The sequence below is a fragment of the Calidris pugnax genome, unplaced genomic scaffold (genome assembly GCF_001431845.1).
Source record: "Calidris pugnax isolate Ruff unplaced genomic scaffold, ASM143184v1 scaffold9, whole genome shotgun sequence".
NCBI classification, from domain to species: Eukaryota; Metazoa; Chordata; class Aves; order Charadriiformes; family Scolopacidae; genus Calidris; species Calidris pugnax.
In genome coordinates, this window is record NW_015090778.1 from 2,353,808 (window position 1) to 2,372,769 (window position 18,962).

General features: G+C 40.7%; 1 protein-coding gene across 1 annotated transcript; it reads right to left on the reverse strand.

Moving 5' to 3' along the window:
* Window positions 1–193: 193 nt before the first annotated feature.
* DGKE (diacylglycerol kinase, epsilon 64kDa) lies at window positions 194–17,791 on the reverse strand. The gene is made up of 11 exons (XM_014953083.1): window positions 16,759–17,791; window positions 14,913–15,072; window positions 14,317–14,436; window positions 13,265–13,408; window positions 11,180–11,337; window positions 10,457–10,508; window positions 10,193–10,306; window positions 9,626–9,697; window positions 8,977–9,104; window positions 7,936–8,047; window positions 194–7,614 (listed from the first exon to the last, which is right to left on the reverse strand). The coding sequence occupies exons 1-11, from the start codon at window positions 17,214–17,216 to the stop codon at window positions 7,423–7,425; spliced, it is 1,710 nt and encodes a 569-aa protein (XP_014808569.1). The 5' UTR covers window positions 17,217–17,791; the 3' UTR covers window positions 194–7,422.
* Window positions 17,792–18,962: the final 1,171 nt, after the last annotated feature.

The window sequence follows — 18,962 nt, forward strand, 5'->3', positions numbered from 1 at the left end:
ACACTTGGACTTTGCGGCAGGGACCTGGGGCTGAAGCACAGCTGCAGTGTTCAACAAAGTACAACTCTGGTCTCAAAATGATCCAGCATCTCACACTGCAGCCCTCTAAGAGCCAGGCAGTTACCATCATCACCAGGTTGTTACAGAGTTGAAAACTCACATTTGCTTTTACACGTAGTGAGGAACAGCAACAACCGAGTTTAAATACTTTAATCCACACACTTTAGTCTACAGAGAAATACAGTACAAATAACAAGACAACAAAAAGATGCATTAGGAAATGCAGTAACAGAGTCAGTGCTGTGAAAATTCTGTATTTACAAACTTCTATGAAGAATATGGAGCAGATTGTTTCTCAAAAGAACTTTCCGGGAGCTTAAGTCACAAGATCTGGGCCATGATACAACTGTCTGAAGACAAAAGCTCTCTTCAGTTGCACTGGTGTTGGCATGGAGTACCACCACAGAACCCACAGAGTTCTGTGACTGCACTGCAGTTGCAGGTTCTTACATAGAACCTGGCCCAAGTACTCAAATAATACCCATCACCCACATGTAATGATCTGAGCAAACGTCACAATTACAGGGGCAATGGCATTATCACCCGATTCAGAAACACTGAACGAAGCCAGTGAGGGTGCAAACACCACAGAGACTTTTATGAGATGTCCCACAACCACACGCCCTGGGCCTACGCAGCAAATAAAGAACACACTTCCCAGATTTTGTGACTGAGTTTTACAGTGATACCTCCTTAATCTCTCATTTCAGCCTGCTGCCTTTTAAAAAACAAAGCAAAAACCATTTGGGATTTGAAAGCATCGCTTGATGTCAAGAAGAAATAAACAAATGTTGACTTTAAACATTTATATTGGAGGTTTGATATTACATTGGCTGGTTATTTCCTTACAAGTAAGGTCTCTCATACTTACAGCTGGGAGCAGGCAGGTTTGCTCTGAGGTTTTGCTCTCTGAGAAGAGGCGGGAACGGTGCAAACAGCTTTTGCTTTTGTTTGGGCACTAGATAATATATATATATATCAAACTGCACCATAAGGAAACAACTGTTCTGTCAAGAGTACAGTGATCACTCCTTCCTTACTGTTCTGTGGGAAAAACAAAAAAATACTGAATCCCAAATGTCACCTTTCTACCTTGAAAAAAGCCTAAGATGTTATATATTCTACTTTTTGATCTATTACTTGCATTTCAAGCTCATTTTTTCCCTATTTAGTGCAACTTCAGAATATATGCATAAACACATTCAATGCAGATCCCAACTCAGGGCATTACAGTATTTCCAAGCTAAAGAATACATTTTTTTAAGCTTTTAACATGCTGGTATTTTCTTCTAAGTAGTTATTACTAACTTAAAGTTACAGGTCTTAAAAGTAACATTTTTACAGTATTCTGATCACCAATTACTACATAGAAATAACTACTTTACATATTGAAGTTACAAGCTACAAAAATAAAAATCCGTTCTGTTTAACTATAAAAATCCTAGAAAGAGAAGACGGCTGGAGGTACTCTAAGGATTACAACAGTTGGTAGCAGACAAAATGGCTTTTGAGTGATGTAAACTTTAACGATACAGAATGCCATAAACTCACAATGTAAGTTCCCACTTACTCTTAAAAAGAGAATTATTTTTAGGCTGAAGTCCACAAACAAGTTGCAAATGAAACAATGCAAAAAATGAATTACATACAGCAACAAGGGTATAAAGCACAGTAAACAGGGCAGTATCAACAAGAAACAAAGTAACATTTTGAATACATTCATACTTTTGAACAGTTAAGGGCCGGATCCTCAGCTAATGTAAGTCTGCACAACATCACTAGGTTTAGTCAAGGCATGTGGCTTTACTCCAGCTTGAAGTTCTCTCCCTGAGATGCCCAAAACCTGAACTGGGTATTCAGCACTCTTAGTGAGATAAAGAAATTTTGATCATGCCGTGCTGTTAGAACTGTGGCCTAAATGAGGATGAAATAGAGAACGTGTAAATTCTCTCAGTAGACTTAATTGCTAAATGAACAAGTGGTCTCTGTTGTCTCATTCCTGTGTTCAAGAAGCAGCTATAATCTCTCAGAAAAAAAAAGTCAGAGCATTTTTAAATAAGTGGTTCACATTCAGCAGGATCAGTTATGCACTAGTATTTTTAAATCTCAAGATATCCTAGTTTCCTCCTAACTGAAGGGTCAAATCTTTTTTCTTTTCTAAAAGGAACTGCTAGTAATCAGTATGAAATACAGAACAAAAAAAGGATTTTCAGTTAGAACACATGCAAAGATTCTTAAGTGTCCTACTCTTACCCATAGACTAAATAGGTTACAGTGGTGCTCTACCAAAAAGCTTTTGTTGCCAAGTGAAAAAGAGTAATTCCTGTAACATTGATACCATTATGCTGTTCACAGCTAAGGTACAGTGCTTTACAGTTGTTTTTAACCAGTGAGATACAATAGCATACACAATAAAAGCTGTGAGCTTCAGTGCAACGTAGTGCAGAACCAGAAGGAACTGGCCAAACTGAAACCAGAACCTTTAACTATCAATTCTCAGCACCTGTGGAGAACAGGTTCCTCCACAGCAGCAAAGAGCAAAAATTGTACTTTCAAAATAGGACAGAGGGACTGGGAGCCTTTGGAGTCCTTTCTAATGTCTTCCAGGTGTGGTGATGGTGACTGGAAAAGCCAAACAGGTGAGTTACTGAGCTAAGAATAAGCTATGTGAAGTCATTCCAATTTTGTTTTCTGACAAGGTAGCTGGCACAAAGGATAAAGTGGACAGAAGAGAAGCTCACTACCCTCATTTCAGCAGAGCTTTGGATACTGTCCCAAATGACATTTTTGGCTGAAAGTGAGCCAGGATAAAGTGAGTAATTGAATGACTGAAGGAAAGTATTGACTGAGTAGTTGTAAACATTAGCAAGACAAAAAACGTATGGCGGAATAAATTCTCAACCTGAATCAGCTGAAGTTATAGAGAAGAAACATTTAACTTACTCTTGCTATAAGCATTGCCTCAACAAGACCATTTTCTCTAAGTGTGTTCAAACACGGCAGCATTTTCTTTTGCAACCAGGAAAAACCCAAGTTTGTTTTCTGAGAGCAAGTACTTAAAGCTTCCAACTAAGGTAAATGGTGTTCCAAGTTAGTTAGTGTCTAAGAAAAGCAACACCTGGGAAAAAAACCCCTATGAAGGGGCAACATCGAAAGTGAACATATAAAAAGACTATCAAATGCATGAATTATGCTATGCAGTCTTTACATTATGAACATGAAATGCAATTCATAACAGTGCTGAGAAAAACATTCTAATTTGAACAGAATTCCAAATTAATTTGAAATAGAAATATCACTATTGCAGTAGAAAAAGAATAGAGTCTTGTGGTTTCTAATAACTGCAGTAATTCCAAATTCCAAAGTGCTGTTAAAAGTATGCTCTAAATACTACCCTAACACCAAGAACAATAGACATTCTTAGGAAAAAAACCAAACCCCTAAGTGAATGCCATTCACCTCAGCTGTTTTTGAAGACAAAGAATGCAAGTTTGGACTTTGGATGCCTTTTTAAAAAGAGCCAAAATGCAGATGGTATTTGAAACAGCTTAACCCTGCTATGAATTGCTGAAGTGAAAGCACAAATCAAAACACAGCCTACGACAAGAAGTTCTATGCACATGAAAATACACATACCCATCCTCTCAATGTGCCTGTAAACAAGTGAGGTTTGAGCCAGGCAGGAAGCTGGCTCCATACAAGGGTAAGTTTTTCGTATTGCATGTCCCAGGATTGAGAACCTACAGCAAAGAAAGTTACCGGAATCTGACCAAACTTCAGTTAAACTCATGCACGCAGCAACTCAATTAAGAATAAACTCTGTGAATTCACTTTTCAGTGCTTGACAATTGATATTATTCACCCTGTACATTTTACACCAAGCTATACTGTATGAAGACTGCCAGAAGAAACTATTCATTACTTGTCTTTTTGAAACATCGCTTTCACTCTCTTCCCAATGTTAATCATTAACAGGGGAAGGGAAAATTCCTCAGTGCAGGACACGAGCGCTAGCTGCAGAGTGCCCTCTTCTGGACAGAGAATGTACTGCAGTATTTTCAGATCTCCAATCCTCAGAGAGCTACAGAGTAGGTAATTCGTACTGATGCTTTATGCACCTACAACATTAAATAAAGGATGTAGCAGTTTTACAGTCACAACAGCCACATTACAGCATTAAGCAGCTACAGCTATGTTACAAATTAGAAAAGTCCACTTGTGCTAGCACTAGAATTTGGGAGCCCATTGCTGACATTTACTGTCTGCAGTTAGACTAAAACTTAAAACAGTTTTATAAACGTAACCCCAAACCCAACATTGGCTTTAATCCAATTTGCAACATACTGGAAAGGAGGATACATTGAAATCAAAGGGACAGCATGTTGGAAACAGCAAGGCTTCCCAATACATTCTAGTGCTAACAGTATGCTTAAAAAGAACTTTTTTGTCATGCAGATGACAGCTACATATCGTTACAATAGAATGATGACCCCATGTGTGATTGGGAACTGGACACTTCAACCTTACAGAATGTTCTCCATACCATAAATAACACAGAATGTTCTCCATACCATAAATACAACTTTACAAGAGGCTTCCCCATGCTTACAATGGCTACGTTCTCTACCTATCATTTGCTGCAATCACTAACAGTCAATTTGTGAAACACAAACTTCTCCACTTCCACATGCAAGAAGGGGGTGATCTGTCCAATACAAACAAGACCATTTATCAGGGGTTTTCCAGAAACAAGCACCCAATTCGATGCTGCTTTCACTTCTAATACTCCTTTGTTTCTCCAAGCGGAATGATGGATTTATGTTTCCCAAAGAGGATTTCACACATTCAGGACTGGACTCCCCAGATCTTGCCTGTACATGGTGTGTCGTCCCCGGCACCTACCCAGGCAAAGCCCACGCGCAGAAGCCAACGTACCTACTGTGAAAAAGGGAGACTTTCAAAGTCCTGGCATTGATTCCTTTTTTTTCTAGATGTCAGGAGTTCAAAGAGTGAAGTTTTTGAACAGTTAAAGGTTCTTAAGCTATAAAACAATTTGAATAATCATCTGATCAACTTCAGGTAACTCTTTAAACTGTATTATAGTTTACATTAAGTAGCCAGTGGTGTCATTTCTCGTGAGAAAATACTGCCTTTCATAGCACATACCCTGCTTTTCCAGAGACTTGTCATTTGTTTGTAAACAACAGTTAGGTAACAACCATAGCAGAGAACTTAACTATTTTTAGGATGCTGATGGTTGTAAGTTATTAAAAATACTAATAACTTAATTAGTAAGATTTTTGAAGCTAATACAAATTGAACCTCAGAACCAAGAGAAAAAAGGGTAGTGGATTTATCTAACATAGTATACTTTTGCGCATTTTAAACACTTTTAACATAGATTTAACTATTAATTTCTTCTCTATATTTACATACAGTAAAATAATTAAGATGAGGTGTATAATCATAGAATAGTCTGGGCTGGAAGGGACTCTAAAGATAATCTAGTTCCAACCCCCCGCCATGGGGTATAAGGCTAATGAATATGGAATTTACAAATGGCTTCTGCTTTACAGTTCATTACACTCTAATCACATTTTCAGACAGCTATAAATTCACTGATAATCAGTAGTATCGAAGATCTAGTACATACACTTTCTACAATGAATACCATCAAGTTAAAAATGCTCTCCAAAGAGGATTACAATTGAAGGTTTTAAAAATACTGACTTTACCAAGGTTTCAATAAATTATTTTAAAATATAAATAGTTCATTCATCAATGCAAACAACATTTTATAGACTGTTGAAAAAGTTTCATTTTACAAAACCTAGAAACATACCCTACTCTACCCCTTTCAGTTAACATAAAGAAAAAGGGGAAAAAAAATAAATCAGGGGAATTCTGACAAAAGCAGCAACACACAAAGTTCAGACCAAGGCTCTCAACTTCTCTAATGATCTTGGCTTACACAGTACACATTCAGCATAAATTCTTTTCCCACTTAGAAGATCACCTTCAGTGACTCAACTGGACTTAACTGAATTACTTTGTGACAAACTTTACATCTCATCTTACAGCTCTCACCTGCTATAACAGAAAAAAAAAATAAATAAGGAAGCAGATTTTTACTTCTGTTAACCATGAAGATGTTTTCACCTGAGAAGCTTTTAACCTGAGAAGCTTCAGATATGCCAAACTGACAGTTTCCATGTACTGCTCTATATGTTCTTACCCTTCACAATCAGCACAGACCACCAATTTTTTTCTCGCCCTATATTCAGATGGGAAATAAAGATCCAACAAGGTATCTCCGATTCCCTAAGAGCCAGTCAGAAAACAGTTTCATGCTTTTTTTCACCATCAAATTATACATGAACGCCAGAACTTGCTAACCTTTGCAAACTTAGCTCTCAACCTCCATGCTTAAAATTGAAAGTTAACAGACTAACTATTGATCATTTTCAGGTAATTGTGAAGCAAGTGTTTTAACAAGACTTTAAACCACCACCACCAAATGATGACATTTGCCCGTCATCATTATTTGTTTAAAATCCTTCTCTAAACAGCTTAAATAGACAGCTCTTTTGTCCAAGTTTTCGTCCAAAAAGCCTCCTTGAGAAACTATGATGTTGTTATTTACAAAAACTAGAATTAGCCTCTCACTGAACCAAAGCAGAGTCAGTCACAGCATCATTCAGTGCAAGTCATGGTACAATTATTTTGAAGTTGTAGCTTGGGTACTCGGGACGTCAGGAGTACTCTATCTATGACTTACAAAGCCACTGAAAAAGGTCATTCACAAACAGAACATTTCCAGAAACCTTTGGTCCAAAAGTATATTCCTTGCTAACCACCTTTCCCAAGAGCTCCCAGATCTTCTGCTCTGCCAGCCAAGCCTATTAGATAGGCATTGCACCAGCTCCCAAGAACAGATGGCAGCCAGGAGCAGGCTGCTGTCAGAAAACCAGCCCACATCCTCCTTGGTCTGGTTTTCTGTTCTGGGGAAGTGGGCAGGTGGAAACAGGCCAAACTCCCAGCTGTTCTTTCCAAGGGTATCAGACATTTTGCATACTGTACTGTGCACGTGCAGAAGATCTGATTCCACAACAGGGAAGGGCCACCGGATCTGTCTCTTTCCTGCCATTACAGTAACTAACTCCAGCTAGAAAGGCATCACCACCAATCTAAAAGGCAAAACAGTTGTGGTAATTCAGCTGTGAAAGTTTTAATGAACGTAAAAGCATGGCTTTTTCCTCAGCTTTAGTTCATTCACAAGCATGAACCTCACAGCTAGATTAGGTGTTCTCGGTGTTTAAAGAGCTGAAGTTCATCACTGTATTACGTTAAATTCTGCAAAATCTACATGTCTTCATCCGTCTGGTCTCTCACGTGGTCCTGCTCAGACGTGCTGGAAGCGTCGTCATCCGTTTGTTCACCCGAGTGATACAACATCAGTGCGTGTGTCTTATGAGTTATGGTAACAGTGCAGGGCCCCTGAGCCCACGGCTCTCCATCCACCTGCATCGGCATCTTTGAACTCTTCAAGATCAGCTGGCATTAAATAGAAGAACACACACAATCACAGCAGTTCAAAGCAGCTCTGCAGATACCTCTTACAACTACAATATACTGATGCTGCACGTTTTCAGCCTGAGCAGGGAGAAACTTAGTATGTTCTTAGTTGCACTCATAGGCCACCAAACACAGCAACAGAGAACTTTGAATTATGACATAATTAATTTTTACTAAGAAGAAGAAACATCTAGCTCAACTGTAAACTGCAACTTCAGATCAGGCAGTTGAGTGCTTGAAATTCTAGACTGTGTTTTAAAAAAAAATATTAGAGGAAACAGGTTCATAACCACCACTTACCCTGACTGTATGTGCCTGCCCCAGGCGAACAGGATTTGCCAGTTTCACCTGAATCTGGGCACAGTGGAAAGAACCATGAACGCCAACAACTTCCAGAAGTCCATCATCATGTCTATGAATTAAGAAAGGAGACTCTTTTTAATGATGCTCACAAGCTCTAAAATACCTGCCCAAATACCACACAGTCCTTTTATAGCTACTCTTATAGAGAAGACAGATGTTATTCTACAGATGTGTTTACACTACCTATTTGTGCTGGACAAGTCACACTGAACAGCAAAGGAAGCCATATGAAAATGCAGGTATGGAGCAATACAGCAGGTAGTACACCCTAGCTAGCTTCTGGAAATTAGGGATATATGACTTTCCAAGGCTCACCGTGCATATTTAAGGCCCATAGTGAATTTCTCTTCCATAAATTTGTAGAAATACATGTCTTTCACTCATTTATTAATCTACAGGAACATCCTTTAATGGCTAAGTTTTTAAGGTTTTCGTAAAGGACCTTGCCTAAATATTTTTTAAAAATACAGGATCATAAGCCTTGTAACTGAACTATGAAGTATATTTATACATATGGCTTCTGAAGAAGGAAGTCACAAAAGGGAGCAACTAATATACCCACCTATTCTCCTCTTTGGTATTGCTCTGGCCAATTTACTCAAGCATGGGAGTCAAATTTTTGGCTTGCTTTGTTTTTACTTTATCTTTCAACCTCTATTAAGATGTGTTCTTCTATATAATGGAGTAGATGCATCTTCTACTTTTTGAAGGCTACCTTTATTTTTAATAGCCTCTTCAACACTATTGCTTAATCATGTCAGACATTTTGAGGTCTTAAAAAAACTCCAATTTGATGTGTGGGATGCACTTAGTCATCAGTTAGGAAAACAAATAAAAAATCTGGAATAGCATACTGTCACAAGGAAACCTTCTGACCTTCAGACAAGCCTGGCTACATAAGCACAGCCTACTGGAGAGAACTGCTTACACTACAAGAACTGTTAAAAGGAAAAAAAAGGAAAAAGATGCACTGTGTACCTTGCCAAGGGGTAAGGTTCATCACCCATTCCTTCCCAGAGCCTACAGCCACCTCCCCAGTATCCAATATTCAGGACAATGATGCCTTCCAAATTGGGCAACTCGATTCTCTCACCATCCAACTCTAGCTTTAAAAGACACACAGAAGTTAATTACTGTGGAACAAATTCAATAGTTCAATATATGCTAGTTATTCTCTTTATGCATTTAATAGGCTTCCACTTGAACAAAAACTGGCCCTGTACAAATAGGACGTGCTTTCTTTTCATCCTTTAAAAAAAACCCCTCTACTTATGATTTCACAACATATCCTAAGCTGTAATAAATTTTGGATAATGGAGAAAAGAAAAAAGGAACTCTAATTTAAGTAAGTCCCTGGTGCCAAGGCAAATTTTATCTGAATGAACTCACCGGACTGAGTCAAGGCTAGAAAAAAATTTAGGAATTTTCAGTGAGCTCAAAGACATCATGAATTCCATGAAGAAAGTTGCAGATAGCAAAAGGAACATCAGAAATACTCTAAGTCCAGAGACGTCCTTATACAAATATCATATAGATGTAAACTGCAGAGCTTCTCCCCTTTTCTACTGCCATTCAAGTTTTTACACTCCACTGAGTGTCCAAAGAATAAGCAAGTTAAAAAACTTACCTCAACTTTTTTGTTAAGATCTTTACATTCTTGTACTAAGCAGTCTTTGGTTCCATAAAAAAAATAAACAGCCTATAAAAAAAAACAAAACAAAACAGGGAGAACAGAAAATACTGTTAGAAGACGACAATACATATGAAGACTATTTGAAACATTCACGTATAGTTAATGTTCTGCAAACCTTATCTAAAATTCATACGTAACATATATGCACATCCCTCAACTAAGCTATCTCCATGAGATAGGCTACAACTTGCCTAATAAACTTGCTTTCCACTTTAAAAGGACATAAGCAATGTCCTTACCTCTTAGGTTTCAAAGCAAAGGAGACATTCTAAACAAAAATTGAACAAAGAGCATATTTTCTACGCAAATAAGCAGAGGCAAGGCAAAACACTTGTAAGTGGGCGGCAAACATGTTTTACCTACAGAATCCCCTCCCAAAGAAAAATGAGTTCAATCTCCTAAAACGGAATGAAATGAAGTAGGGGAGTAAAGCAATGTAAAGCAAAAATATAGCCTTAAGTCAACAGCTACGATGAGAAAATGTCACTTTACCAAACATACCTTATTAATAATTCTGCTGGAAAACAGAGAGGGAGTCTTCTCACGATGAGCATGAAAATTTAAAGCCATGAGAGCATCAGGTCCTATAGAAAAGTAGTTGTTCATTGTGAATACCTGTAAGACAGAACTTCTAGTTATGGTTTTATTAAATATTATTATTACAATTTAAAAGTCACAGTGTTTAATGGGAAGTAGGTAACCAAAAAAATAAGTATAAGCATACAGGTATTCCACAGAATCCATATTTATACTTGCAACCCATACCTTTGGTTTCCTTAAGTTGTAGTATCCTTTGTTTGTTACTTGAACCTTCCATCTGAAAAACAACAGCCATTACTTAGAGTCATCCAAGATTGTTCTCAGCATCAAAGCTAGGAAAGGAGTTAGGAATCTCATATCTATACTGGGATTGAGTAAAAAGAGCCAAATTTAGTTAAATCATAGAATCATAGAATGGTTGGGGTTGGAAGGGACCTTAAAGACCATCTCATTCCAAGCCCCCTGCCATGGGCAGGGACACCTCCCAATAGACCAGGTTGCTCAAAGCCCCATCCAGCCTGGCCTTGAACCCCTCCGGGGATGGGGCATCTACAACTTCCCTGGGCAACCTGTTCCAATGCCTCACCATCTCCAAACTAAAGAATTTCATACTGTTATCTAATCTAGATCTCCCTTCTTTCAGCTTAAAACCATTACCCCTCATCCTATCGCTACACTCCCTTATAAAGAGTTCCTTCTCCGTCTCTCCTTTAGGCCTCCTTTAGGTACTGGAAGGCCACTAGAAGGCCCTTTATGAAAAAGCCCTGCAGAACAACAAAATAAAGACTAACTTTGGACCTCAGTTATTTTGCAATTCCCCCCAGCAATACTTGTTTCTATACATACAAGTACTGCTTATATGTAAACCGGGACCCTACTACAACTGGCTATCAGTAGAGCTATAGCAGTATTTGGTTCTGTAGAATTTATCTTTTGACTGTTACTTACCTGTCTAATTTGATTCCATCTGCCTCCATGACATTTCGTAAGATTTGTTCTACAGGGACCTCTCCAGCATAACCTGCACCCCAGCCCAGTGTGTTAGACAGGTCATTACCCGTTCCCAGAGGTAAAATTGCAACTTGTGGAATATATCGTTCTTGCCCCTAGGATACAAAACCACTGCATATTAGCTCCTTCAGGACTCGTTTTCTCCTTCAACACTCAGGTTAGATAAATATCATTAATCTTCATTAATCTGCAGCTTGTTACATAGTGCAGAGCAACAGAGCTGGCAGCATTACTATAACAGATGGCACATTTGAGTACTTATCATAGGGATAATGCAAAGAAAGGAAACATTAAACCATTGTGAGAAGAAAAGAGAATACAGGCCCAATATGGAAACAATGCCTTATTAATACTGAGCAGAGCATTCCTTCAAGAGAATGATGCTTTGGTTTTAAAAGTGGAAGCCTGAACTTTTCATCTGATTTCCTGATTATATGCTGCTGCCATGCTGCAGCCGTGGTGAATTACTGTTAGTTTAGGGACCTCTGGGAAGCGATACGAACATGAAAAGAGACCTAACATATAAGGCTGAGAACCGTAACAAGACACAAAAATGGTCTAGACTGAATTAAGGTGAGGTCTAAAACAACAGATGCACATAAAACTAGAGTATTCAACCACAGACAGAAATTCACACACTCAAAGAAGGAAAGCCAGTATCTAAGTTTCAGAGATGCCACACACACACACAGACACACACACACAACTGTCCTCAACAGATGGAGCTGATGACAATCGCCTCTGCAGACCACAGAGTAAGGGACAGAAGTAGTCATTCAAAATGGGCACCTTAGCAAAGGTCTTTGCTGTCTTTACCCCAGAAGGGTGAACAGTTATTTCAGATATACTATGGCCTTGGAAACTCAGTTCTGAAAAGTACTTGCCACAAGTGGCATTATGGTTACTATTTTCTCAAGAAGAGTTATCAGCCAGGTAACCTGTATTTGAGAGTCACGATAAATGAAGGGAGCAAATAACCTACTGCTGATAAAAAAGGTTTTGCTGATAACAGTATTTAAGTAATTGCTATGGCTCAATTTGAATACTTGGAAACAAGGAAAAACCCTGATTTTATCAACTATATTGGCTGTAAGGGACAATATATCAAGTGTTCAAGACCAAATAACCATATACTCATATTCATGAACCTGTCACAGTTACACTTCGTTGCATTTCTACTTTATCAGTACATAAAATTTTCAAAGCAGCTCAGTTTGACTATGCATGAAGTTGTAATAATGATCTTCAACTACAACATTTCATGTATTAACAAGAAAGCTGCAACAAAAAAAAAAAAAAGAGTAAGAAAAAAAGACACTGATGTAAGAAGAGTAACTTTCTTCCTTTTATCACTAGAGAAAAAGATTATTAGGTAAAGCCCTAAAGCTCTAGTAATTATTCTTCAGTCTTAATTTTCCTCAGGAGTTCTTAATAGTACCCTGTATATTGGAATATCTTCTGTTTCAAATCAACAGTAAACATACAGCTTATTTTTTCCTTCTGTTACTAGGTGAGACTGTGTAGACTGATGCATGATTTAGAATATATGAGAAGGAGCAGAAGCAAATTACAGCACTCATTCATGCACTGGCAATGCAACCAGCACAGCTGGCAAAATTATGAGGATATTATTAAAGATTGAGCGTGCTGGGAGAAGTAAGTGGTCAGAGCACATTAGCCATTATTAACAATGCCATTTATGACAAAATAAATCTGTTTAGACAAAGAGGAAAGAACAACATATAAAATAGTCTGCAGTTTGTTCTTTTCTTGTTTTACAGAAAAGAATGAATTTAAATACCACTTAAAATCTAAAGCTTTCATAATTTGCCTGAATGACAGGGACTCATAACAAGATGCATTCCCTCCCCCCAATATGAATATGCAATTCTGCAAATATTTCTCTGTAGGCTTATTCTGGAAGATTAAAACATTAAATGCAGGTAAGAGATTATGTGTAGCAATTTAGCAGCCCCAAAACTCATTTCACCATAAGACATCTTTTAATATAAAACACAATACCTTTATCTTCATTTCATCAATTGCATCCAGGACCCAGCCTACTGTGCCGTCCCCACCACAGACAAGAACCCTGACCGCGTTGCAAGGCAGCAAGGTACAAAGCTGGAGGGCTTTAGCAGGTGTGATTTTGCTTAGATCAAAAACCTAGAAGAAAGGAAAATCAGGAGTCCTTAAGTTCACAGAACATGACTCAGGATTTGCCTCACAGATAAACAACTTCAAGAAGTTCATTCTAATGCAAAACAAAGATTGTCCATTTACAATATTACATTAGCAAATGAGCTGCCTTGACTTTTATGAGGATTTGGTTTCCCAAATTCTCAACAGAGCTCCAGCTGCTTCACTAGGAATAAATGCTGTTGATAAACCCAGCTGACAGAGTCCTAAGAAAAGTCTGCATCTAGAGGCATTATGATGTATTGTGTAAAGATTAAAGACTTCACATAAAGCCTATTTTTAAATACTCAGCATACAAAGGGGTTTATTCTTATTGGGATGCATTTAAAACACACACATAGTTATTTCTATTAGGCTGTATTCTAAGGCAGGGTTTTGAACTTCAAAGGAAGAGTGTTAAGGTGCAGCCAGGAAACCCAAGGAACAGTAACTGCCTTACGTCAGCATCCTGTGCCATCCCAGTGGATTTTAAGGGGAAAGCGACAACAGAAAGCGGCAACTGTAAACACTGACATTTTCACAAGTAAAGTGAGGACTTAAATACAGGTCTCAAACTAAGACCTCCTAAATATTTCATCTCCTAAAAATTGTACACTGTTTCAAGAGCCAGATACTTACAATCAACATAATTACTGCATGGATTACTGTAAATAAAACCTGGACCACTATTAGAAACATAACAAGCTTGGTGGGGGGGAGGAGCCTTTGCACTTTCGGTCTCTCTCTGTAAAGCTATTCTTTCTAAAAGAACAAACCGCATGATTTTGTTTCCTTTATTGATCTTCCACAAGATTCTACTGCCATTGTGTAAGCAAAGAGATGCTTATTCTAATTTAAACTTTTATTTTATTGTACCGGGTTTTCACTGTAAATACCTGAACGGGATTCAGCAGAATTTTAAATTCTCCCAGTAAAGTTTCACCCATGTTGTTTCCACTACGAGTATTAGCCAGTATGATTACTGGCATCCAGTGTTTTCTGCTGTAAGGTACTACCTGCAAAGAGGTGAAAGTCAGTCAGTTGCACAAGTGCTGCACATTTTAAAGTGTTCAAAGCCTTGCTCCAAAACCTGTCCCCTCTCAGTGTTGAAATGAGGGAGCTACCAATTAGTCTGAAGTAGTCAAAACAAATACTTCTGACACACCAAGGCTGAAGATTTCTGTTCTACAGTGCCTAGGACAACAAACACTACAGAGTTATGAACATAGTAGTAGAAAAAACACAAAACATTCAAAGAAGTAAGGTACCCAAATTCAGTGTGGTTTTGGAATAACAAAATCCAAATGTATGTTCATGCTTCAACTACCATGTTAATAAAATAACAAACTAACACTGCAAGTACTTCATATATATTGAAACACACACCTGATTGATAGTTATTAACCTGACAATGTACTGAATTCAAGTTTTAATGTGTGGAATTTTTTTTTTTTAAAATACATTATAAAACCCAAAAGTAGCAGACAATTACCTTTTCGTAATTTGTTCTTTTGTCTTTACGCATTTGGTTGATTGTAGACAAATAATATGGTGGAATAATTAAGTCTCTGAATTCTCCAAATGTACACTCGTCAGTCTTTAAACAATCCATCATGCATTCATCATGTACAGTGTGCTGACACCACACACATCTGGAAAAAAGACCAAAAAACGTGAAAAAAATCCTCAAACAACAGGCACATCAATTTTGCTCATTTATTTTAGACAGACTAACTTTCTGAAAAGTAGTTATGTTTACATGCAACATTATAAGTAATAATTTAAGCACCTTCCAGAGAAAACCAAGCATTCCCTGCAAGCTCACATGACTATGTATTGGGTACAGAAAATTACATTACTTGGTCATGTGCTTGCAAGTCTAGCAAAGCATTTGAATTCTGTGGGGAAAAAACCCAACAGTTTTAAATTAATTCTACTCTTTAAATCAAAAAACAGGTGCTAAATATCCTCTTGCATGATCTGCAATATTAACAGTACTAAAAGCTTGCATGAGAAACTGAACTCCTGTTCCTCCTTAAAGAGCACAGATAAAACACTAGAATTCAATTTAATGAAGTGTTACTAGTAACATTAATTAATAAATTCCATAAGATTGATAATATCCCTTTAAATCTGAAACTGGAAAGGTTACACAATGCTGTAAAAGGCTGATGGGATTTTGTTATGCAAAACTGCTCAGCTTTTTGACCTATTCTAAAAGCTGCCCTGGAAAATGGACTAGAACAAGAGGAAATACTGCAGTATCCACTGCCAGGTTCTGCAGAATGTTAATCCTCATTTGCTGCATCCAAAGCCTTGGTTTAAGCAGCTGTCAAAGATATTTTTGGAGTCCTTCTGACTAATCCAGCACACAACTAGAGTAACAATGACACTTGCCCTGTACTGTGACTTTGTTTTCTTCCTTCCTTCCTTCCTTCCAAAATCCTCTCCTTCCCTCCTCTCCTACGGACACTCTCTCACAAGGTTTTGTTTCTGATGGTGTGCTCATTTACACTGTAATTCTGCTTATTTACCAAGCAATTTGACAATATCACACAGAAGCAAAGCAAAAGCTGTCAGAATGTATGCTGGAAAGATGACATCCTTTGAGAAGGCTGAAGTAACACTTACACTGTACCCAGCACCCAGACCACTAGCACTGTATTTCAGCATGACATGCCACTACGTGTCATGCTGACAACTTTGCAAGCAGCCTTACTGATGACAGAACAAGCTGATTCAATGGCTCCTTAAAAATTTTTAACACTCTTACGACCAACACTAACAATAGATTAGATTACAGTAGCTTAAAACTTTGCATCAGAATTTTTTGAATACCCTTAAAAACGAACTTGAATCAGCTACAGGACGGTCGTTTGCCCCAGTTACACTGAGCAGATGCCAATTTTTCAGAGATGCATACACACTGCGCTGCTCTGAATTGTGAGCTGTGCCACCCAAATTGCTCAAGCTATGTATTGTACAAACGCCAAGTGTGTTAGAACCTTCTTAAGGTCATACCCTAAAATATAAACTCTCTTGGACACAAAGAGCCTTGTATATATAATTATACAGTAGCTAGCACATCATGCTGGAGTAATGCAATTAAGAGAACAAGTGGACATGGGATGCGATGCCACACTCCTAATCTATGACTCAAATTACCCACAAGCATCCATTTTAATTTTAGGTTCTGTGAAGTTGGTTTTTTAACAGAGTTTCGTATTTGACTACTGCAGGATCTCCTGCAGGGTAATGCATTCCAATAACCCTGTGGCAAATACAATACTGCTCTGGCACCGTGCTTCCTCCTACAAAGCCAAAGTCCCTTGCAGTACCTGTAGTCGCAGAGCTTGGGCTGCGTGCCGCACTGTTGTTTGCATATCATACAGCAGCTGCAGAGGGGGACGTTGCCCCTGATCCAGTGGTGTGGCATAAAGCTGTGGGCTCCACCGTCGCTCCTCATCATAATTTCCTTGCAGAGAAAAAGCTGGTCAGCCTTCTTGAGGCATCCTTCGCTGACACGCAGCCCGCAGCAGTTGCAGAAGGCACCCTGAAGGATGTGCTGAGCACAGACGCAGCAGTAGGAGGGCTGGCCGAAGAGGTCTGTGTAGTGCCAGTCATGCTTGCTCTTGCGGAAGATGTCTCGTATCAACACCTGCCGCCGGGACCGCTGGAAGCTGCACCACAAGGTGATCAGCACCGGCAGGATCACCGCGCACAGAGTCCAAAACACCAAGCTCCGGTCTGCGATGACCGAGGAGGCCGTGCCGCTTCTGCCCTCCGTCCCTTCCATTCCTCAGCAGCTCGGCCCCACCAGCCTAACCCCTCACATCAGCCGGGCAGACAGCAGGGCCGGACCGGGAACAGCCCCTCAGTTCACGGAGCCAACGCGCAGCTTCATGAGGCATCTTTTAATCCCTTATTAGGGCTAAGCACCTATTTCCCCCCCGCACCCGACCTACCCACCAGCAGAAGGGTTTCAGCGCTGGCCGGGTGCGAGGGGCTCCTCCGCTGCCTGCCCGGGCCTAACGCAAAGCCGGCCGCCGCCCGGCCTCCTCCCGGCCCAGCCCTTCCCTCGTCCGCTCCCCGCGGGCGTCAGGCGGGGGCCGCCACACGGCTCCGACTGCCCCCCGGCGCCCCGCTTCCACACAGGCCCCTCTGCGGCGGCGGCGGAGGGGAGACAGGGGCCGGGCCAGCGACGAGGCCCCGGCTCCGGTCCCTCACACCGCCTCCCCTCAGGCGGCTCCTCGCTCCGGCGTCACCGTCCGCCCTCGCCCCGCGCCCGCTTCCCCCTGCGCGGCTCGGCGCGGGCTCCTGGCGGCGGGTGCCGCCTGCGCCGGGCCGAGGGGCCGCGGGGATGCGCGGGGCGGCGGAAGCGGAAGCGGCGGAGGGCGGTTGCCGGGAGACAGACGGGCCGGGCGGGTTCGTCACCGCTTTGTTGCGACTCGGGGTCTGTCGCCAGCGCCTCCCGCGGGCGGGAAAGCCGGGGAAAGCCGAGGAAAGCCGAGGCAAGCCGAGGCAAGCCGAGGCGAAGGGCCCTGAGGGGGCTTTGGGCTGAATCGTCGCGCGTTTGTTCCTTCATGAGCCCAACCACAAGAGCTTTTCCACCATGGCTTGTCCACACGCGTTAGACTGTCTCCCCTGTAGCAGTTCGAAAAACAAACACTTGCGCTTCCCCACCAATGACGTAAATCCATACAGTATACATCACATTTCTTGGACTTTAGGCTGTTGGTGTCCTAAAACACATGCTGAGAAATGCAAGTGCTCCACAGTTTGCCAAAACTTGGGTTTCCAAGAGAAGCCCTGTAACAGAAGGTGGGACCCCAGAACTGCCCCTGAGCTGCTTCGTTTCCATCCCCTGCGATGGCGCCGGTCGAGCCCTCACACCAGCAGCCCTCGAGGGTTTAGCCCTTGATTCTGTCAGGTTTTTATAAACTCATAAACACATAAACTCCAGCCGAGGAGATGTGCCTGGCTGGTGTGTGCTGAAGCTGAGGACACCCCGAAGGTGTGAGAGAGGAAGGCCCCTCTCTCTGACCTGCTGTTTGGTTTCTTCAACCTTTAACGTTTTGAGGACCCACAGCTCTTTGCCAGATTTCACTGAAACTGGCTGACGTGTGCATGGTGGCACGGACAGAATGAACACCCCATCTTTAGGGAACGCAAAGGCAGAGGTGAGAAGGGCTGCCCAGGGGCTGGCTGGGAAGCCCTGGGCAAAGCCGTGTCTGCAGCAGGTACAGGATGTGCTGCACCTTTCCCTCCCAGGCAAAGTTCTAATTATTCACATCCCTCACACGAGAATCACAGATGAATTCTGACTCCCTATTTCATACGCAATATTCAAAGGTACACTCACTTCTCCTGCAGTAGGTGATGCTGGTGCTGTACGTCCAGCGCTGCTCGGGAGAGGTGCAGATGGTCCCACTTCTCAAGGCAGAAACTCACTGTTTGCAATGACATTTGCTAACCCACATCCTTACTTCACACGATGTTGACTGGTAAGGACATCTGAAGTCCTGTTTTCTACTACCTCGTC

Coding starts and splice junctions, on each gene's coding strand:
- DGKE (XM_014953083.1), bottom strand. CDS start 17,216: ATGGAAGGGACGGAGGGCAGAAGCGGCACGGCCTCCTCGGTCATCGCA. Junction 15,073..16,758: donor CCCAAGCTCTGCGACTACAG/GTACTGCAAGGG, acceptor TCTTTTTTCCAG/ATGTGTGTGGTGTCAGCACA. Junction 9,698..10,192: donor CCAGCAGAATTATTAATAAG/GTATGTTTGGTA, acceptor TTTTTTTTATAG/GCTGTTTATTTTTTTTATGG.